General features: G+C 39.6%; 1 protein-coding gene across 6 annotated transcripts in view; it reads left to right on the forward strand.

The window, feature by feature from the left end:
* Positions 1 to 20674: 20674 nt before the first annotated feature.
* LOC126212827 (zinc finger protein 99-like) overlaps positions 20675 to 24473 on the forward strand; it is a 103841-nt gene continuing 100042 nt past the window's right edge. For 4 of the 6 annotated variants that reach the window (XR_007540923.1, XM_049940238.1, XM_049940234.1 and 1 more), the window contains exons 1-2: positions 20675 to 21225; positions 21873 to 21955. Coding sequence is in view for 3 of the 6 variants with exons in the window: in XM_049940238.1 (XP_049796195.1) it covers positions 21894 to 21955 (62 nt within the window). In the remaining 3 variants the exon portion in view is untranslated. Of the gene's footprint in view, positions 21226 to 21872; positions 21957 to 24473 lie in introns of all 6 variants that reach the window. The other 2 variants (XM_049940235.1, XM_049940236.1) reach the window with 1 other exon arrangement.

The raw sequence follows: 24473 nt of genomic DNA on the forward strand, positions 1-24473 counted from the left end.
CTGGTGCATTGCCACACTTTTGTGCACTGGAGGAAGAGCAGTCTGTCTGACATTTGGTCTAGTCTTATTTTCTGCTGTAACTGTAATTACTGAATGTGTTTTATTGATTGTGAAGTATAGGTTCTCACAAATTTGAGCAACTGTAGTAAGACTGAAGTGCCTTGTTTGCTTGCAGATTAGCTATTGTCTGGATGGAGGTGGTAAATAGCAATCAAAAGAAGAGTGTGAGGAGGCAGTAGCAACCTGGATTTTAGAGCTAGTGGTCATCTGGGGAAATCCTTTCTGTGAGAGGGAGAGAGAAGAGTGAATGTCGCACTCTGGAGCAAGACGTGCACTTTTTAAAATATGATGATGTATTAAATCCATGTGCCATACCAGGACACAAACCCAGAGCCTTACAATATGTGGGAAATGTGTACAACTGTGACTGACAGACCACCCTCACAGATTCACTAGTCAGAACTTCCCTCCTGTGATGCACACTTGCTAGTCTAGCACTCCTGGACGGAGGTGGTGGTGGTGGTGGTTAGTGTTTAACGTCCCGACGACAACGAGGTCATTAGAGACGGAGCGCAAGCTCAGGTTAGGGAAGGATTGGGAAGGAAATTGGCCGTGCCCTTTCAAAGGAACCATCCCAGCATTTGCCTGAAACGATTTAGGGAAAGCACGGAAAACCTAAATCAGGATGGCCGGAGACGGGATTGAACCGTCGTCCTCCCTGGACGGAGGTTACCACAGAGAAATGTCTTGTCCACAGCCTAGGGGTTGTTTCAGATTGAATCTTTTACATTGCAGTGAAGTGTTTATATATTCACTCCGCAATCAATCGCACAATGTAAAATGTAAACAACGTGTGACTAGGGCATCCCGTCAGGTAGACCGTTCGCCGGGTGCAAGTATTTCGATTTGATGCCACTTCTGTGACTTTCACGTCAATGGGGATGATATGATGATGATTAGGACGACACAACAGCCAGTCCCTGAGTGGAGAAAATCTCTGACCCAGTCGGGAATCGAACCCAGGCCCGTAGGATTGACATTCTGTTGTGCTGAACAATCAGCTACCGGGGGATGGACATCTCACAATGACAAAAGGTTTGTTATCATAATTCAGTGAAAATAAATAGCTCAAGTACACTGATGGGGGAAAAAAATTACAACACCAAGGAGGAGTTGTGCGACATAAACGTAGGTGGTTAGGTGTGTTTCTACATCCGAGACATGATGTCTATTCAAATTTAGTGCCAGACATACAACAGTGGTGTTAGTAGTGCAACTATGAAGATAAATATCATGTTTGCTTTAAATTCAAGCTGTAATGTTCATAAGCATTAGTTACCTTTGGAATTACATGCAGTGAGCTCATGTTAGTCAAAAAGGCCTTGAAGGTGACAAAGACACAGTTGTCAATACTTCACCGAGTTTGTGCGATGTCAAGTAATAGGGTTATGAGAATCTGGATGTGCCTTCTGCAGTAGTGCAGAAAGACCTGGCAGGAATGCAGCCACTGTACACGATTGCTGCCAGTGGCCATCATGAGAATGTACGGTCGCAAGAAGATCAGGCTATGGAGTGCCACGTGGGACTACTGAGAGAGGAGACCATCATGTCAAACATGTGGCTCTGTCTCATCATACTACACCTGCAGCAACAATTTGAGCAGCAGTTGTTACCACAGTGATGCAAGGAATTGTTGCAAATCAGTTACTTCTAGGACAGTTCAAAGCCAGATGCCCTGTCCCCAAACCATCGTCATTTGCAACTCCATTAGTGTCGAGAGAGAGCTCATCGGAAAACTGTATGTTGTTTTTTCTGATAAAATTTGGTTCTGCCTCGGTGCCAGTGATGGCTGTGTGTTGAGTAGAATGAGGCCAGTTGATGATGATGATTGGTTTGTGGGGTGCTCAACTGCTCAAACTTTACTCAGTCCAATTTCACCACTTTCATGAATGATGATGAAATGATGAGGACAACACAAACATCCAGTCATCTCGAGGCAGGTGAGGTCAGTTGAGTGACTGCAACCAACCTGTCTGCATGTTAGACACACTGGATCAATCTCTAGAGTTGTAGTTTGGGTTTGGTTACTTTTGACAGAAGTAGCACTTGCGTGGTTATCACAAGCACCATGACTGCAAAACTATGCATCAGTCTGGTGATTCGACCAGTTGTCCTGCCGTTCATGAACAGCACTCCACGGGGTATATTCCAACAGGATAACACTCACCCACATACTGCTGCTGTAACTCAACCCCGATGGTCTACAGAAGTCGACGTGTTGTCTTGGGCCACTCAATCTCCAGATCTACCTTTAGTTGACTGCATGTGGGACATAATCAGAGCACAACCCCAACAAAATCGACAAACAGAAACAACCATCCCTGCATTGACTGACCAAATGGAACAGGCATGGAACTCCATCCTACAAACTGACATCCGGAACCTATAAAACATAATGGATATAACAGGACGGAGATTACGTGGAAAAATAGGGTGTGTAGATAAAACACCATTCTTTTGTGTTTGTAATTCTCATTATGTTCAATAAAGGATTGCTGAAGAAAAATGCAGTACATTACTTTCTGGGCATCCCTTGTACTTGTGCAGGATGCAAAAAAATGACTTTTTGCAGGTGAATTCTAGTATTTATTAAACACTGCTCATTGCTTTCTGCAATTTCTTGGAATATATAGTGCAGTCCACAGTGTGACTATGCTGGGAGGTAAGAGTTTACTTTACTATGCTCCTTACATCTTTTAGAATATATTGCATATTCGAAATATGTACACCAGTCATGATAGTGAAGATTACCCTCAGGTCATGACTGTGAAGAAAGTCTTCTGCCTGCTATTATCTGACTCATTAATTAAAACTATGTCACTGAGACAGCCTCTTGCTTTTCCATTAAAGCACACACAGAGTTTTCTAATATTTAATATTCGTAGCAGGAAGTTGAATAAACACCTGTCTTCCAACTGCAACTAACCCTTGCCGTATTTAATCACTTACAGATACTTGTGGTGAATAAGTGTACTAGAAAAAAGCATAAAGGTCCTTGTGCATTTTGAACTTCACCGCATAATGGATAGTCCATTAAATTTTGGGCATGCAGCCATGCAAATAAAATTTCCTCCACTGATATTTTACATGGGTTAGTTCTGCTATTGTCAGAGAAAGAATTCGTTTTACTCATCGGAAGTTGGTCATTGTTTCTGAACACCTATATCATCTGCATTTGAAGGTAGCAGCTGTTTTATCTCCTGACTCATGGGACTGGATTGATGGCATGACATGGGCTAAGTCTGACTGGGTTCGCGAAGTGGCTACAAAAAGACAGATTGCGAAGTACAGCCGATTGGACCAGCCTTCACGGGTGGACTCTGTCATTCAATGTCCTCTCATAAATTTGATGGGTAAGTATCTGGATGAAGCTACGTTATCTGTATTACATAAAGGGCTAAACTTTGCCCCTATTCCAAAGACTTTGCTGACATCATCTTTCATCAGCGCCATTGAAGAAGTAGTCCGACTGCTACCAGAGGATTCTGCTGAAGAAATCAGATGTGAAACCTATCAAGTAATTACGAAACATTGTCCACAAAGAAGTAATGTTTCCAAGGAAGAAAGATATGTGATACGGAAGCTGCATGAAGGTACTGACACAGTTGTTCTGCGTGCTGATAAAGGTAATGCTGCTGTCCTTTTGCCTCAGGAAGTCTACAAGGAAAGGATATGTGGTCTACTTAATTCTGTCACAAGACGGATAAGGGTGAGTGTCTAGAGGACTTGTCTATGAGGTTTATAACAAGTACCTTTAAAGGACTCTTTATTTCTTATTGACCACCATTTGGTAAGAACATTACGGTCTTATTTGAACATGTGCTTTTATCATCTTGTTTTCAGTTTAATGGTGAATTTTATGAGCAGATTGATGGCGTTGCTATGGGAACCCCCCTCTCCTTTCTGATAGCTAATTTATTCATGGAAGACTTTGAGGACAAGGCACTGGACTCACCAAATTTTAAACCAACCATCTTTTGGAGGTACGTGGATGACATATTTGTGGTATGGCTGCATGGGATGGATGAATTACATTGATTTCTTGAGCATTTGAATTCTAGCCATGCTAGTATCAAATTTACTATGGAAATAGAAAAAGACCACTGCCTCCCCTTTTTGGATGTTGTCGTTCACCGTAAAGTTGACGGCACATCAGGATATGGCGTATATCAGAAACCAACACAAACAAATCTATATCTATATGCCAGTAACTACCATCACTCTTCACAGACCTTAGGTGTCCTTAAGACCTTAGTGCATACGGTGCACTGTATATCTGATAAAGATAATTTGCAAGAAGAGCTCACATACTTCAAGAAAATTTTTAAAGCGAATGGATTTTCTCCACAACAAATTCATAGAGCATTTAATGCAAAACCTAGAATGTAAGTATGTGATGGAGATCAAGTGCGTTTTTGCCCTATGTGGGTGCTCTTTCCTCAAAGATAGGCCGTATTCTTGAGAAACACTGTGTTAAGGTGATCTTCCGGCTACCCACAATGACTGCAGCTTCACTTGGCTCTGTAAAGGACGATTTACTGCTTCATAAAGCAGGTGTGTATCAGATTCCTTGTGGAAATTGTGAGAAGTCTTACACAGATCAAACAACACACTCTGTTCATGATAGATGTGTGGAGCATTGAACATGCTTATCACAGCCAGACAAGTCAGCTGTGGCTGAACATTGTACTGATACAGGGCATTCCATGAATTACACTGATGTGAAGATTTTGACATCCACCTCTTCCTTTTGGGAGTCTGTTTTCAAGGAAGCTACAGCTAATAATTTAATAAATAGAGATAATGGTTCTAATTTGGACAAAGCATGGAATCTGGCTCTTGGGGTAATTAAACTGCAGAGCAGTCATCATGGTATCATGGACTCCGAACATACATTGATAAGCGAATCAAATGTCTGTGCACCTCTGCCACAGGCAGTGCATGTGTAAGCGTATTTCTTTGTTGCTGACCAGCATCTTTGACCCGCATGTACAGTGCTGCCGTGGTGGAGCACATAAGGCACTTGGCATCTTGTCGTCAGTCTTGTGACTCACTCTGGGGATGGTTGGATGATATGTGGCTGAAATACCAGTGGAGGAAACTTTATTTGGGCGGCTTGATGCCCAAAATTTAATGGACTATAAAGGACCTTACTTGATGGCTCATCATGTGAAAGTGGAACAAATATGCAACCAAAGCAAACATTAAATCTATAAGATGAGAGAAGGCATGCACTGATTATTATCAGGTATTGATGAATGCGATGAACTAACTATTTCTGTTTGTCTTACTGAGGTGTGTTTGAAGCGAGGTGTCAGCTGTAACTGCCTCTTTAATGTGTTCCCCATAACGACTTCTGACAATGGAAGCTCTGGTAGAAATATCATAAATGTAGGAAAAGACAGATTACTACTTAACATAAAAAAACACATTAAGTTGCAGACAGGCACAATTACAAGTCACTTACATAAAGCTTTTGATGACAGCCTTCATCAGTAAACGAGAGGCACATAAAGCATTCATATACACAAGCAAGTACACCTCATGCACAAATGACTGCCAACTCCAGCATTGGCATTCCAGCCTGAAATGCTGGAGATGATGGTCATGTGTGCAAGAGGTGTGCCTGCTTGTGTATATGAATGGTTTATGTGCCTCTCGTTTACTGATGAAGGCTGTCATCAAAAGCTTTATGTAAGTGACTTGTAATCGTGCCTGTCTGCAACTTAACATGTCTTATTTACAGTAAGTAGCAATCTGTCTTTTCCTTCATTGTCCATAATAACTTCTTTATTGAATATCAACAATTTACATAGGCATTTGGAAATTAGAAACACAATACAGGATACTGAAAATTATGTCCACCAAAACTGTCATCTATGTTCTTTTGTCCTAAAATTCTTGTCCCACATCTGTCTTAAAGTACTACAGACTGGCACTGATTGTGAATCATGTAATAAGTCATGCAGAATAACATTTAAAATGAACAAATAAAAGTTGCAGCATTTTTAAGAACGGTGACTCCAAAGGTAATGTGTTTGTAATGGGTGAGCTGCTTAGTGGCTCAGATTGTCAGTCATGACTACAGAAAATTATGTGTAGACAAATGTTAAAAATATGCAGCAAAAATATAGAATATGCCACCAATTCAGTTATTAACAACAGCAGACAGTGAAATATGCTGTAGTGAGGTGAGCTCGATCAAGGTTCTGCTCGCAAATGCTTCTCCTGCTAATCAGTGGTCAACAATCCATGTGATACTGACTTCTATATTCCAAAAAAAGGTAATAAAAGCAGTTAATGTACATACTTGATAATGTATTTACATATCAACTGTGCGAGCTTCAATTCTATTTGTGTGTTTTTTAAATGGTTTGTTTCATATTTAAAAAAAATCACTTGTAATTCTCATAAATCTGTGACTACTGACAGTGGCCACACCTACTAGATGCAGTTTATTGTGGAGTCTATTTCCACTCACACAGATGGTGTACTGTGGAAACCATACATCTTCACATTATTCCGTGTTAAACTTCACAATAATGTTGCACTGTAAGAACGAAAGGGAAACATGCAAAAAAATTGGTTAAATTATCCAGTAAGAAGAAATCTTAATATGATTTAATGTAAAAAGGCCAATGTATACTTATGAAAGGGCTCTGTAAATATTGCTAAACACAAGGTTTGTGGATATGATGGAATCCCAGCACAATTGTTCAAACCAATTGTAAAGAATGCTGCGAAAGCCTTGCACTCAATATTTCTGAAAATATGGAGAATCCAACAGTGGCCAAAAGACTGGGAAACTTCTGTATTCATCCAGGGTGTAAATAAGGGAATTTCTATCGAGTGTTCAACCCGCCAAACAGTCACAGTTATCTCACATGCTAGCAGTGCTGTGCTTAAGATCTTACAAAATAGACTCTGCCAGTATACAGACCAAGAGCCACCTGAAGAGCATGCTGGATTTCATACAGAAACAGGGCTCAGAGATCCATTTGCAAGCATTCAGTGGATTATGGAGAAGGCAAGAGAATTCTAGAGAGATGTGAACCTTTTTTTTTTTGCTAAAGCATTTGACTGCAATTAACTATGGTAAGTACTCAAAAACATGGGAGTACCAGATCACCTCATTTATCTCATATGGAATTTATACTCTGACCAAGAAGCCACAGTCATAACTATATATGGAGCAATGAAATGGGTCAAGATTCAGAAAGAAATACAGCAAGGTTGAATATTGTTTACGTCTACATCTAAATCTAAATCTATATCAATATCCAACAATCCACATTATGGCATTTGCTGGAGGGTACCTTGTACCACTACTAGTCATTTTCTTTCCTGTTCGACTCGCAAATAGAACAAGCAAAAAATGACTGTCTGTATGCCTCCATGTGAGTCCTAATTTCTTGTATCTTATATCCACGGTCCTTATGCAGCATGTATTTTGGAGGCAACACAATTGTTCTGCAGTCAGCTTCAGATGCCAGTTCTCTAAATTTTCTCAATACTGTTACTCAAAAACAATGTCACCATCCCTCCAGGGATTCCTATTTGAGTTCTCAAAACATCTCGATAACACTTGCGTGTTGTTTGAATCTAACGGTAAGAAATCTAGTAGTCCATCTCTGATTTTCTTCGGTATCTTCCTTCAATCTGACCAGGTGCAGATTGCAAACACTGAAACAGTACTCAAGAATAGGTTGCACTAGTATCTTATATGCAGCCTCCTTAACAGATGAACCACACTTTCCCAAAATTCTGCCAATAAACTGAAACTGACCTTTCACCTTTCCTACCGCAGTCCTCACATGCTCATTCCATTTCGTATTGCTTTGCAACATTAAGCCTAGATATTTAATCAATGTAACTGTGTCAAGTAGGACATTACTAATGCTGTACTCAAATATTACAACTGTCTACTTCCTACTCATTGGCATTAACTTACATTTTTCTATTTTTAGAGGTAGCTGCCATTTAAAACACCAACTAGAAATTTTGTCTAAGCCATCTTGTATCCTCTTACAGTCATTCAATGATGACACCTTACTGTACACCACACATCATCAGCAAACAACTGCAGACTGCTGCCCACACTGTCTGTGTATCTATATGGAGAACAGCAACAGTTCTATCACACACCCCTGGGGCACTTCTGACAATACCCTTGTCTCTGATGAACATTTGCCGCCAAGGACAGCATACTGGGTTTTATAACATAAGAAATCAAACCATTCACATATCTGTCAACCTACTCCACATGCTCATACCTTGTTTAACAGCCTGCAATGGGGCACCGTGGCAAACACTTTCCAGAAATCTAGAAATATGGAATCTGACTGTTGTTCTTCATCCATAGTTAGCAGTAAATCATGTCAGAAAGCGGCAAGCTGAGTTTTGCACGAGTGATGCTTTCTAAAATCATGCTGATATGTGAACATAAGCTTCTCAGCCTCAAGGAAATGTATTACATTCGAACTGAGAATATGTTCAAGGACTCTGCAGCAATCCGATGTTAGCGATATTGGTCTGTAATTTTGCAGGTCTGTTCTTTTGCCATTCTCATACACAGAGTCACCTGGACTTTTTTCCAGTCATTTGGGACTTTGTTCTGGGAAAGAGATTCACAATACACGTAACCTAAATAAGGGGCCAATGCAGTAAGTACTCTTTGAAAAACTGAATTGGGATTCCTTCCAGTCTTGGTGACTTATTTGTTTTCAGCTACTTCAGTTGTATCTCTACGCCAGTGACCCTATTACTATGTTGTCCATACAGGAGTCTGTTTGATGGTCAAATAACAGTATGGTTGTAAAATTCTCCTGTGTGAACAATTTCTTAAATGTCAAATTCAAAACTTTGGCTTTCATTTTGCTATTATCAACTACCACACCAGACTGGTCAGCGATTTTACATAGTACCAGAATTTTCTCGGGTTCCGTGCCAGATCTGCTAAGGTATGGTGGCGGTAATTATGGTATGCATCACACACTGATCTTTTAAAAGATGAACGAATCTCTACTAACCTTTGCTTGTCATCATTTGTGCATGCTTTTTTGAACCAACAGTGCAGCAGCCTTTGCTTTGTCAACATTTTCCATACCTTGTTATTAAACCAGGGTGGGTCTTTTCCATCCTCAATCTACTTACTAGGCACATAGTTCTCGAGACTGAGGTTTAAAATCTCCTTAAATTTTGCCCTTAATTCCTCTACGCCTGTCTTACTGGATCTACGTGATGACAATGCACAATTCTAACTGAGATGGTACAAACTGCTTATCTGCTCTTCCTAGCAGAAACTCTCTCCTAGCCTTTTTGACTGATTTATTAACTTTTGTAATCATAGTTGCTATAATAACATGATGATTGCTAATCCCCATTTCTATACTGACATTGTCGATAAGATCCAGCCTATTTGTTGCTACAAGGTGTAAGATATTTCTGTAGTGTGTGGTCTGCCAAGCTAGCTCCTCAAGCCAGTTCTCAGAAAACATGTTCAAAAGTATTTTGCATAACTGTCTGTCTGCTCCCCCCCCCCCCCTGCCCCTCCCTGCAATGAATCCATAGACATTCCAGTCTATACTTGCGGCAGATTAAACTTGCCCGAATTAGTACTGCAAGATCTGGGTATTTATGTGCTGCTGACCATAGACTTTCTTTGAATGTCTCTAGAACTGTCACAACAGAATCAGGTGACCAGTAAGAACATCAAGCAATTAACTCGGATTCACCTACACTTGTTATCCACATCCAGGTAAATTCACTGTCACACTCAACTTTGACCTCAATAGAAATAATATTTTTGTCAACTGCAATGAAGACTCCCCCTCCTGTGGCCTCTAATCTGTCTTTCCCATATGCATTCCATCTTGTTTATTCCGTCTGTATGCAGAGCACCACAATACCATCTTGAAGGCAGAAAGTGAAGGAGGTTTGAAGATCCTCGTAGTGAACATGAAAGAAGAAAGTGCAAAGGCTGGTCTAATGCTGAGTGTCAACAAAACAAGAATTTATACAAACGAAAATGACACAACTGCAGAGATTTTAGTGGTCTCATACAGATACAATTTTATGTGTGTAGATTGAAGCAGCAAGTGAAAATTTGTACCAAGGTCAGGGTTTGAATTTACACTAGACTGGGGGCGGCAGTGAGAATTTGGGTCGAGGAGGGAGCCTGCCAGGATAACCCGTGCAGTTGTGTGAATCACTGTGCCAAGGTGGCTTACTGGCTAATGCACATCCCTAGTTATCAGGATACCCATGTTTGATTCCCGGCCTTGGTATAAACTTTCACTCACTGCTTCAATCTATATAATAAAAATCATATCTGCTTGATAATACCACTAAAGGCTCTGAAGTTGTGTCATTTTCATTTGTGAAACTATCTACACCTTGGTTTCAGCCTGGATCCCCCATTTATCTTTGATGCTGTAGTGATATTCCAGAACGTGAAGAGCCTCAGCAATTCTGTTCGTAGGTAAGGGGGAATTTACACTAGACTGGGGTGGCAGTGAGAATTTGGATAGAGGAGGGAGGCATGCCAGGGTGATCCATGCACTTGTGTGAACCGTTCTACCAGGGTGGCTCAGTGGCCTCGTAAGCAGGAGACCGGGGTTCGATTCCCAGGCTAGGTAAAAATTTTTACTCACTGCTTCAGTACATATAAATAAAACAAGAATTATTGCAACTACGCTTATCACTTCATGTCATAAAAGAGGAGAAACAGGGGAGGTAGTTTCTATGTTCAATTATCTCCCAGATTTCTCCTGTTTCTTCCGATGGTGACTGCAGCAACAAAATCAAGAGGCGCTTGTTGCTTGGTAGAAAGGCAATGTCCAGCCCTGACAATGTTTTAACTGAATTGAATTGAATTTTATTTGATCGTGTAATATTACATTGTGTACAGTAAATGTACGTGTAATATAGGACATGTCAAAGTATTAACATTCATTATCACTTATTTTTCTAAACCTTTAGCTTACATTTTTACATCATTGCTAATGAATAACAATATATATAAATTTAATGGCATAAGTATTCTGCAACACTGTAAAACTCTTTTTCAATGAGATAGTCTTCAAGTTTCTTTCGAAAGTCATTGTGAAGTACACTATCTTGCAGGTTTTTGGGCAGACTTCTTAGTAGTCTGATACCAGAGTACTGGGGTCCCTTTCTAGCACTGCCAGTCGGTGGGGTATGCTCTGTACTTCATTCTTCCTTCTTTTATTGTGGGTGTGTACACTAGCATTTGTAATCCAGTCCTCACTACCTTTTGTGATGTACATTATTGTTTTGTATATATACAACAATGAAAAAGTTAAGATACCTAAATTCTTGAAACTGTTTTTGCACATTTCAGAGGTCTTTCTTCTTAAAATGGTCCTAATTGATTTTTTTTGTAATGTGAACATTCGTTTTGTCTCTTGTTTGTTTGAGTTTCCCCACACAGTCACTCCATACTGTAAGTATGGTTTGAAAAGTCCATGATACACTGTACACAGAAGGTTCTTGTCTGAATACTGTGATAGCTGCATCATTAAGAATATGGCAGAGCTCAGTTTCTTACAGATATTATTAATATGTTTTTTTCCATTTCAGTTCCTTATCCACAAGAATACCTAAGAATCTAGCCAATTCTACTTCTTCCAGCCTTGTTCCATCAACCTCCAAAACCATGTCTGCAGTCTTTTCCTTGTTTTCAAACACTGCATACATAGTCTTTTTTAGATTTGTAACCAGTTCATTTTACAACAGCCATTGAGCTGTGACATTTGCAGATATGTATGCTCTTCTCTCAAGCTGTTCTATATTTTGGTCACTATTTAGTATTGTCATGTCATCAGTATACAATATTTTCTTTTCTTCCTCCTCAACACCTATATCATTAACAAACACATTAAATAACAATGGCCCCATTACCGAACCCTGCGGCACTCCATATTTGATGGATTTGGTTTCTGACTGGTATGAGTTTCCTAATGATACATACTGCTTGTGGTTGCGCAAGTATGATTTTATCCATTCACCTGGTTGCCCTCGAATGCCATAGTTGCTTAATTTTTTTATCAGCATTTCACGGTCAATGGTGTCAAATGCCTTTGAAAGATCCAGAAACATTACAAAGACAACCTTTTTCTCATCTAAGGACTGTAAAATGTATTCTGTTAGACTGGCAGTTGCTGATTCTGTAGATTTACCCTTTCTGAAACCATGTTGTGAGGGTATGAGAATGTTATGTTTGTCCAAATAGTTAACTTAATCTTGTATACATAAGCAATTCTAGGATTTTTGAGAAACCTTATATCAGTGAAACTGGTCTGTAGTTGTTGGGATCATCCTTATACCCTTTCTTGTACACTGGCACTACCTTCGTTATCTTAAGTTCTTCTGGAAAAACTGCATCTCTGAAAGAACAGTTTGCTATGTTCAGCAGTGGTGTTATTATCTCCTCACTTACCACCTTAATTACATGATTTGATACTTCATCATCACCAGGTGATTTCTTGGATTTCTGTTTCTGTATAGTTTTCCGCAATTCATCTTCCGTGACTGGTCTTAAGAACATAGTACTGCATGATCTTTTTGCTACCTTAATGCCCTTCTGTTTTTGACTATTTCTTTCGAATTTTAAGTTTTCTACTACACTGATATAGCTATTATTCAGTATGAAGGAATAGAGACATACATTTAACAACAAAGATCTGTATAGTAAGGGCTATGATCCTCTGTGTTGTGATGGATGAGACACCTGGACTATAAGAAAGGCTGAATGGCATAGTTTAAACCCCTTTCAGTTGTGGTATTGGGGGGGGGGGGGGGGGAGGGGACTGCTTAGCATTCCATGGACCGCAAAGAGAACAAATAGATCAGTATTACAGCAAATAAAATCAGACTGCTCCCTGGAAGGTCTGATACTGAAACAAATACTGACTACCTTGGGCACATCATGAGAAGACATGATTTGCTGGAAAATATGTTGGGGAAGATCGAAGGCATGAGGAGAAGAGGGCAGCAAAGGATGAGATGGATTGACTGTGCCATGTAAGTAGTGGATTCTGACCTGGAAGGTCTGTGTGGGCTAGTGCAGGACAGAGGACATTGGCATGCTTTAGTTCATGGAGTTATGGAGAGCCTGAATCAACTAAACAAATAGCAAGACAGAGAGAGAGAGAGAGACATCCTGTTGAAATAATTCAGTAGATTAATATCCAAAGAATACAACTTACTACTAAAAGTTATTTGAGTTAATTTTTTTCAAAATATGTGAGTGTTCCATAAACCAAAATTACAGTGACCAGAGTAAATGTCAAGAAAAATACAACTTGGGTCTACTCTGTCATAAAAACCTTTAAAGAAATTAGTATCTATGTCTTGCCAATAATTTCAGTGTTGCCAAAATGTCTTAAGAAGAGCAAAATAAAGGAAGAGAGTAGGATTGTCATATATAGTCCCAAAGACAAGGAAGTCCCTTGAGACAATGCACGAATGCATTTAAAGACACAAATGGGGAAGGAAACACGCAGTATCATTTCCCAAGAAACACTGTGTAACTTATCTCAAACAGCTTACAGAAACCATACAAACATAAATCGGGATGGTCGTTCTTGACTTCACTGTGCCACTCAGGTCAGTTGGCTAACAAACAGTGTACAGATAACAAGCAGGACAGTTGATCAATTTCAATTTTCGTCATCAAGTTGGTTAACTGTTAGTACAAACTAATGAAAAAGAAATATTTCTTACACACAGTAGAGAGTAAAGAAATATTTTCTCTCTAAACAATGCAGTCATGACAGCATCACTATGAGGAAATTCTGTTCACAATACTCACCACAAATTGACATCACAGCATCCATTAACATTAAGACATTAGCCATAGCTGACAGCTAGTAGTGCAGAATCCTCCTTTATGGCACAATATTCCATCACCAATTATGCTGAGTGAAGGAACTGATTTCTTAACACACAGAGTTCTGTGTCATGATGTGAAGCACACTGAAACAAAATATTTCATTTCAATTTTGCATATCCATTTATTGAAATCATTTAACAGATTATTCTCACCAGTAATCATGATATGGGTCAAATTATTATTATTATTATTATTATTATTATTTCTGTCCTTTCTCAGACGTTATGTCTGGTTAAAAATGGAAAGTGATGCGGACCTTGATCAAGCGTGACTTCCTTTTAGCTGTACGGTATATGTTACATTGCATTTAGGAACTTTCGGGTAATTGAACATGTATCAATAATTACAGATTTCTGTAGTTGTATATATACGTTTGGATGTAGCTGTATTGCATTGATGTACTGGTGGATATTGAGTGGTATGACTCCTATAGTTGATAGTATATTTGTATAATGTCAACTTTATCCTGATGCCACATGTCCTTGACTTCCTCAGCCAGTTGGATGTATTTTTCAATTTTTTCTCCTGTTTTCTTCTGTATATTTGTTGTATTGGGTATGGATATTTCGATTAGTTGTGTTAATTTCTTCTTTTTATTGGTGAGTATGATGTCAGGTTTGTTATGTGGTGTTTTATCTGTTATAATGGCTCTGTTCCAGTATAATTTGTATTCATCATTCTCCAGTACATTTTGTGGTGCATACTTGTATGTGGGAACGTGCTGTTTTATTAGTTTATGTTGTATGGCAAGTTGTTGATGTGTTATTTTTGCTACATTGTCATATCCTCTGGTGTATTCCGTATTTGCTAGTATTGTACATCCACTTGTGATGTGATCTACTGTTTCTATTTGTTGTTTGCAAAGTCTGAATTTATCTATTGTGGTATTGGGATCTTTAATAATATGCTTGCTGTAATATCTGGTGTTTATTGTTTGATCCTGTATCACAATCATGAATCCTTCCGTCTCACTGTATATATTGCCTTTTCTTAGCCGTGTGTTGGATGCGTCTTGATCGATGTGTGGCTGTGTTAGATGATACGGGTGCTTGCCATGTAGTGTTTACTTTTCCCAATTTACTTTCTTCGTATCTGTTGATGTTATGTGATCTAAAGGGTTGTAGAAGTGGTTATGAAATTGCAAGAAATTGCAAAGGTGTAGCCGATGTATTTATATGAGTGATTGGTTTGTGTATTTTACTAGTTTCTGCTCGTTCTATAAAGAATTTTCTTAAATTGTCTACCTGTCCATAATGTAGGTTTTTTATGTTGATAAATCCCCTTCCTCCTTCCTTTCTGCTTAATGTGAATCTTTCTGTTGCTGAATGTATGTGATGTATTCTACATTTGTGGCATTGTGATCATGTAAGTGTATTGAGTGCTTCTAGGTCTGTGTTACTCCATTTCACTATTCCAAATGAGTAGGTCAATATTTGTATAGCATAAGTATTTATAGCTTTATTATTATTATCTTCTTTCCTTTCTCAGACCTTAGGTCTGGTTAAAAATGGAAAGTGATGCGGACCTTGATCAAGCGTGACTTCCTTTTAACTGTATGGTATATGTTACATTGCATTTAGGAGCTTTCGGGTAATTGAACATGTATCAGTAATTACAGATTTCTGTAGTTGTATATATACGTTTGGATGTAGCTGTATTGCGTTGATGTACTGGTGGATATTGTGTGGTATGACTCCTGTAGTCGATAGTATAATTGGTATAATGTCAACTTTATCCTGATGCCACATGTCCTTGGCTTCCTCAGCCAGTTGGATGTATTTTTCAATTTTTTCTCCTATTTTCTTCCGTATATTTGTTGTATTGGGTATGGATATTTCAATTAGTTGTGTTAATTTCTTCTTTTTATTGGTGAGTATGATGTCAGGTTTGTTATGTGGTGTTGTTTTATCTGTTATAATGGTTCGGTACCACTATAATTTGCATTCATCATTCTCCAGTACACTTTGTGGTGCATACTTGTATGTGGGAACGTGTTGTTTTATAAGTTTATGTTGTAAGGCAAGCTATTGATGTATTATTTTTGCTACATTGTCATGTCTTCTGGGGTATTCTCTGTTTGCTAGTATTGTACATCCACTTGTGATGTGATCTACTGTTTCTATTTGTTGTTTGCAAAGTCTGAATTTATCTGTTGTGGTATTGGGATCTTTAATAATATGCTTGCTGTAATATCTGGTGTTTATTGTTTGATCCTGTATTGCAATCATGAATCCTTCCGTCTCACTGTATATATTGCCTTTTCTTAGCCATGTGTTGGTGCGTCTATTGTGTGAGCTAGCTAAAACTGCTGTTGCAGAGCTCTCTCTTAGATCACACAACAACCAAATATTTGCAGGACAATATCGAAGGCCACCATCTCGTGGTATTTACTGACCACGAGCCAGTGGTATACACTTTCCGTAACCCAGGCAAGGACTCATCCTCGAGACGTTTTCGACATATGGACCTCGTATGTCAGTTTATGAATGACATATGTTACTCAGAGGGGCACACAATGTCACTGCTGATTTTCTCTCTCGTGTGTCAGTTTTATCTTCACAACTAGATCTCAGTGAACTCCCTAATTTGCAAACAGAGGATACTGAACTCGCCGCATTGCGCTCTGATGTTAAAACAGGACTCAAACTAGAGTTACGGACACTTCCTGGGTTTTCATCACCCATCTGGTGCACTATTTCAACAGGATGCATATGTCCGGTGATTCCTGCATCTCTCCGCTGGGACATTTTTAATAGTATCCACGACTTGGCACACCCTGGCATTCGCGCCACCGCACGTCTGGTATCAGAACATTTCGTTTGGCCTGGGTTGATAAAACAATGTCACAGTTGGACGAGAGTGTGTGTGGCTTGTCAGTGCACAAAAGCAGGACGTCATGTATAACCCCCCACGGAAGAAGATTCCAGCACATACACATCGATATTGTCCAGCCCTTACCCCCCTCGGGCCCCTTCCATTACATACTGTCCACCATTGACAGGTTTACCCGCTGGGTAGAGTTAATTCCTCTCACTACAATCACAGCCGACACAGTGGACCGAGCCCTTTTATTAATGTGGATCTCGTGCTTCGGCTACCCAGTTTCTATCGCCATTGACCAGAGCCACCAGTTCGAGTCCGCCCTCTTCTGACAGCTTTGCGAACTGTGTGGGGTGAAATGATTTAGGACTGCTGCATACCACCCCCAGAGCGATGGGCTTGTCAAACACTGGCACCGAATGCTTAAAGCTTCCCTGATGTGCCACAGAGGTGAGTGGGCCGGCGCCTTACCACAGGTAATGTTAGGCGTTCAGGCCGTGTACAAAGAGGACCTCGGTGCGTCCCTGGCAGAAGTACTGCATGGAGAGCTCCTCACACCCCCAGCAGAGCTAGTCGAGCCTTCACTTCCTCCAGATCAAATCTGCAACTCAACATGTGTCGGACATGTCAAGGAGCCAATCACTAACATTTGCGTGCCTCCACCTCAACCACACTCGCCCCCATCCTGTATTTCTGCATAAGGACTTGGTGTCGTGCACTCACATCTGCTTGTGTCTGTATATGTGTGGATGGATATGTGTGTGTGTGCGAGTGTATACCCGTCCTTTTTTTCCCCCTAAGGTAAGTCTTTCCGCTCCCGGGATTGGAATGACTCCTTACCCTCTCCCTTAAACCCACATCCTTTCGTCTTTCCCTCTTTCCTGATGAGGCAACAGTTTGTTGTGAAAGCTTGAATTTTGTGTGTATGTTTGTGTTTGTTTGTGTGTCTTTCGACCTGCCAGCGCTTTCGTTTGGTAAGTCACATCATCTTTGTTTTTTGATAAATTTTTCCCACGTGGAATGTTTCCCTCAATTATATTGTTATGTACAAAGGTATATTATAAGTAATATTAACATAAAAATCCAAATATCTTTTGCACATTGTGCAGCTGTAGATGAAAATGGATCAATAAATCAATCAATCTGCAATTGTTTGCAACCTGTGTCATCAATACTGATGGAATAGCCTATTTAGCACATTGAACAAGGCCTCATACACACTGAGTGCACTTGGTGTCTTCTCCAGTCTCTCCCTGCCATTTCCCCAAGATCGTTCACTCTATGTTTGAGCTGCCGATGATTAATAGCCCCCTATTCTTGCGTCCTTGACACCAGATAAAACAGGATTCCCTGAAACAGGTGAAGGGCACCCCACTGGCTCAGCTTCAGTTTCAGTGAAAGACAGCACCTCAAACTTGTTGGTGAGGGGGATCAGTATAACCTGAGTCCTCCTTGGTTCCCATCCACCCTGTAAAGGATTCCTAGGTCTACCATTGAAACACTACTTGCAGTGAAGTGGATGAATGATGACAGATCTTATACTTTCGCCAGAGGAGATAGGCTCTGTTGGAAACGATAGTACCTTTGTCACTGGTACCACAGGTACATGACTCTTGGGAGCTCTTCCAACACATTAATCGCAGCAGCTGCCAAATACTTTACTGCATTCAGGCTGATTTCTATGTACTTATGCACATCAACTGACTCATCCCTTCAAGAACAGCATGCACAGTGGGGTTGCATTATTGCTGACATGCAATGAATTACAGAACAGCGGGCAAATAACTTTAAACTATGTCTGATGATTATCATTTGATTTGTTGAGCTATATCATTATTAATTCCTTATAAGAATTGGAGGAAATGCACAAAACGAGATTCCTATTAAGTCAACAGAAAAACCTGTGGTAAAATTACTAGTTTCCTACTTTTTGGGGTTAGTTATAGTGGTTAATGAACTCGATAATAGAGTTACTTGGCTACACTATCCAGCGCATTCCTCTATTTTCGATTGTTGTTCTGGTCTTCAGTCCTGAAACTGGTTTGATGCAGCTCTCCATGATACTCTATCCTGTGCAAGCTTATTCATCTCCCAGTACCTACTGCAACCTATATCCTTCTGAATCTGCTTAGTGTATTCATCTCTTGGTCTCCCTCTACGATTTTTACCCTCAATGCTGCTCTCCAATAATAAATTGGTGTTCCCTTGATGCCTCAGAACATGCCTCTACCAACCGATTCCTTATTCCAGTCAAGTTGTGCCACAAACTCCTCTTCTCCCCAATTCTATTCAATACCTCCTCATTAGTTATGTGATCTACCAATCTAATCCTCAGCATTCTTCTGTAGCACTACATTTCCAAAGCTTCTATTCTCTTATTGTCCAAACTATTTATCATCCGTGTTTCACTTCCATACATGGCTACACTCCATACAAATACTTTCAGAAACGACTTCCTGACCCTTAAATCTATTCTCGATGTTAACAAATTTCTCTTCTTCAGAAACGCATTCCTTGCCGCTGCGTCTACTTTTTATATCCTCTCTACTTCGACCATCATCAGTTGTTTTGCTCCCCAAATAACAAAACTCCTTTACTACTTTAAGTGTCTCAGTTCCTAATCTAATACCCACAGCTCACCCGATTTAATTCAACTACATTCCATTATTCTCGTTTTGCTTTTGTTGATGTTAATCTTATATCCTCCTTTCAAGATACTGTACATTCCGTTCAACTGCTCTTCCAGGTCCTTTGCTGTCTCTGATAGAATTACAATGCCATCGGCGAACCTCAAAGTTTTTATTTCTTCTCCGTGGATTTTAATACCTATTCCGAATTTTTCTTTTGTTTGCTTTACTGCTTCCTCAATATACAAATTGAATAACATGGGGGAGAGGCTACAACCCTGTCTCACTCCCTTCCCAACCATTGCTTCCCTTTCATGTCCCTCGACTCTTATAACTGCCATCTGGTTTCTGTACAAATTGTAAATGGCCTTTCGCTCCCTGTATTTTACCCCTGCCACTTTCAGAATTTGAAAGAGAGTATTCCAGTCAACATTGTCAAAAGCTTTCTCTAAGTCTACAAATGCTAGAAACGTAGGTTTGCCTTTCCTTAATCTATCTCCTAAGGTAAGTCGTAGGGTCAGTGTTGCCTCACGTGTTCCAACATTTCTACGGAATCCAGACTGATCTTCCCCGAGGTCGGCTTCTACCAGTTTTTTCCATTCGTCTGTAAAGAATTCGCGTTAGTCTTTTGCAGCTGTGCTTATGATTCGATTACGTGTAGCAAATAACTTTGAAACTGTGTGTTCTCGTCTTTAAGTTTACTGAAATTTATAACGAGAAATGATTACTGTTGACTACACTGCTTTATAAACACCATTTCAGGTGCCTCGTCGCACCGTAGGAGTTCTGTAGTATGTGTATTTCCTCCACTGGTGTAAGTTTGTCTTTTTATTTGTGATCATTTGGTATGTTATGAAGCAGTTCCACACACTTCAAAACTGACACGTAAATATTTGGATACGGCCTACGGCCATGTGATTGGCCGCTGTTGATCATGGTACTTAGAACGCCGGTCTCTTGTCTCGTCTCACATATAGTATACTGTACAGTGAAAATACGGTTACATAGCATGTCATAAAACCTCTTTATTCCACATAGTGATTTATCTGTAGTCAGTTTTGTCTTCTACTAACATGTAAAGTTAACATATTATTGTCGCACTTACTCATGATATGACTTGCTTTAGTGTATTCTTGATCTTTATTTTATTGCTTGCTTGTTTTTTACTTCGTGCCAAGTGTCGATGGTTAAGCGAAGTGAAGTTCTAAGTTCCATGATGAACAAGAGACAATCAGCCAGAGAAAGCAGACGTTCTGTCATGGTGGGAATGTTTATGTGTACATTGACGCGATCTTGAATTTTGCAGAAATACATCAGTGTCGTAATAATAATAAAAAATAAAATTACAGGCTGACGCTGATAGTCACATATATACTTATCTCAACGTTGTAAACCCGAGAAATAGTTCGTGATTATTCGTAAAGCGATTTTATCAACATCGTGCATTTTTGGTCAACGTAACGTCGAAAATATACTGTTTTGATCTTGTTGGCTCAACGCGCTCCAAAGTAATCGTAATCGTCGATTATGGTGGTTGAATTAGTGTTGACAATTTCGATGTATAGGTCAGCTAGCTGATATCATGTGACTGTTATATTCACCAGTACCAAACAATTCTAGTTCCACTATGCATCTAAGTATTTTAGATAGGCCTCCGTTTTCTTTAATCATCACAAATTACGCGTGTTGTGGTGCAATTAATTAGTGCAGTAATGATTTAAATAATGAGTTCTTAACTGAAGTAGCGGTTATAATACTGCATATGGCTGTTGTATCGTGTTGTGTCATGTGAAGATTAAACAGGTTTGTACTCATTTTTATATTGTAGATAATATGTAAAGTCAAAATCTTCTATTCAACACAGCAAATATATGTACTCTGTGCATGACATAATAAGTGTTTTTAGAGGACGACAAGGCCTATATTACTCCAAACTGCTGTTGCTTTTCCGAATATATAACTCAATCATTGCTTTACCGCTACATAATTGAGTCATGGCACTAACTTGTTAAACAATTTCAGTAAATGCCACGATAGATAGGCCCAGTGCATTTCGCGTGTCTGCCCAAATTGTGAGTACTAAGAAATTACATCTTTAATGCAGTATTTTTTTTTTTTTTTTTTTTAATTAGTGTCCATCCATACAACAGGTGTGTGTGTGTGTGTGTGTGTGTGTGTGTGTGTTAGATCTTTATATGAAGATGCAGCTAATTAACTCTGAATTGTGTGCATATACAATTAAAGAAATATTTTATAGTGTTCAGAACGTATAGATTATTCCCATTATAGAAAATAATTATTTCAAGTAAGTGTTATGTTATGAAGGTTTTCCAGCCCTGTCTATTTTTTATTGTGCTTTCGGCAAAGATAGGTTTAAAATACTAATTTGCATCTCACAGTAGTACAAGAAATTAGATTCAGGTAGTTTAAATTAATTGGTTTGTTTCCAGGAAACTAGAATTGCAGCAGCTATGGAACATGAAACAATTGGTTGGGTGAAAAAAGAAGTGATGCAATTGGAACCTAGCTCCACGGTAAGCAATTTTCATGAGTTTCTCCTCTATACAGTTTCCGGCATTACCAAAGCGTCTGATTCCACCCACATGCTTTGACGCATGACGTCATCAGTATGGCCGAAATGGCCACTTCTAGCGTATACAAAATGACGACAGTAACAGCTCTACATACACACGCCAACAAACACGAACAAAAAATACAAATGATACAATAATGTCTCACTCCAAAAATAAAGTGAAACTAACGGAACAACCGCGGAAAATGGAGTGTTTAGGGTGGGAACGAGCTAAATATACAACAATAAAAGAACACCACTACATCCCAAAACAAAATATTAAAAAAATTTCATTTGCAGCATTCAGCTACACCAACAAAACTATAGGAATCGGACACTTCCCTTGACCTGTATAGCTCAACCACAGCTGCCGTACCAAAAAACCACCTACAACTCCAAAAACCAGAACCAAAGCCCCAACAACTCGAAAACCCAAATACCCCATATTCACTACACCTTTTAAAACACAACTGACTTGCCATAAATATACAACATACAAAACATCACCAGTACTGTAGGAAAAAAACCAAAGCAAAAATTACTAACCAACAAAAGTTTCCCACAATACCACATAGATGCATGCACGCATATGCACTGAGGAAACCACATGTACTTGTTCCTGGCCCAAGCCTCCAGAGCTCTTGTCTATGTTATGTTGTTGCCACAAACGTGACATCTAACATATTCAACAGGAAGACCAAACATCTGCAGAAGCTATATGACAGACATCATATCATCTCCATCTCCGAATGTAATGATACTCTTGTGAGCTTAAAAACAGGGCCCTTAAGAAATGGCGGGGGGGGGGGGGCAATTACAAGAATTACACTTCATCCCACATAACAAACACCAGACTAATCAGACCTAACAAAAACATCAAACACACAAACAAAAAAATTCTTAATAACTCACTGAAAATGCTTCCATAACCCACATTATCACACCAACTACCTAAACTCAAAATTCTGGTAGCATGATTACAACCAAAACTCAAATGAATCTGATACCAGATGTTAAACTCAGCACGCCCACATCCACAATAGGGTGCACCATCAAGTACAACAACACGACATGCAAACACAACCAACTCAAAAACTGGGCCTAGTTAATCCCACACCACACCACTATTATGTCACAGTTCAAACCGGACAGATGGAATAGGACACTTCCATTTGACCCGAGTTTCCTATAAGTTACTGCAACATGCTGTCTTAGGTAGCTCAGTTCAAATTATGCTGGCCTACGAGTAAATAGCTGAGCTGAGATGGGCTGAAGGGGGGGGGGGGGAGAGAGAGAGAGAGAGAGAGAGAGAGAGAGAGAGAGAGAGAGAGAGGTGTGCAGAATTGATTGTTTTGAAGTACGCTTGGTTTGAGATAGCACTCTCTTGTGTTAAATTACAGCAGGAAGGAGTCTTAAATAATTTCTAAGTTGTATCTAGAGATTTCTTCTATGTCTTTGGTATGTTGGGTAATTGCCACAGATTCTAATGTGATATGATAGATTGCTATTCTGCCTGTGGAGGGGGTGCTGAGAGGCAGACATGCACATTTAAGAGAATACTTAGGTATCAGAGTCCTAATTCACATTGTTTTTATTCGATCTTGCATTTCAAGTAGTCTGAAATGTTAGATGTGCCATGTACCATATCTTTTCTTCAAAAGTGTGGTGCATTGACCGCTTATGTTAATAGTCATAAATGCTGAAATGTAGGAAAATGATGAATGTTTTGGCTGGCTGTACCAGCAAAGGAGTTTTTGTGGTGGCGTTAGAAAGACAGCATAGGAAGACTGATTTGCAGGGACAAGTGGTTTGAAAAATTAAGGTGTCAAGTTTGTTATATTGTTTTTTAACCTATCTTTTTTATCATCATTTTTGTGTTTGTCTCTGTGCCCTTCTGTAGGCAATATGGATTAGAATTTGGCTATCTTGGTCGATTCCAGATGATATTGAGTTTAGTGGTATTTGGGGAGTTTTGTGATGTCGGTTTTTTTCATCGTTTTGTGTGGTTTTGTATGGGGGTCGACAGAAGCGTCAGATCCCACGCGTCGACTTTGACCTGTGACGTAAAGGTGTTGTCGTGTGTGACATCATGATGGCGCGAAGTTCGGTTTGTGAGTGTGGCGTGTTTGTAGATGTAGTCGTGTTGTGGTTTGTTGTGCTCTCTGGTGGTATGTTCAGGGTTTTCGTTTGTGTGGTGTTATGGGCTCAGTTTGCTTTTGCTCATTATCCAGAATTGTTCGAGTGTCGGCTGTGTTTGTAGTGGAATTCATTTCAGTGAGTTAACGATTTTGTGTGAAGGCTCATTTAGTGTTGTTCGCTGTACGTTGTGTGGTAATTTTAGTAAAACTAATCGGTTGTTCTTTTTGTTCAGAAATGGATATGACGGATAAAATTAACACTGCGCAGGTCAAGGGAAGTGTTCGATCCCAATGTGTGGCTGTGTATGTTGGTGTTGGTACTGGGAGATGTTTTTGAGCTA

The sequence above is a fragment of the Schistocerca nitens genome, chromosome 11, assembly GCF_023898315.1.
Source record: "Schistocerca nitens isolate TAMUIC-IGC-003100 chromosome 11, iqSchNite1.1, whole genome shotgun sequence".
Classification (NCBI taxonomy): domain Eukaryota; kingdom Metazoa; phylum Arthropoda; class Insecta; order Orthoptera; family Acrididae; genus Schistocerca; species Schistocerca nitens.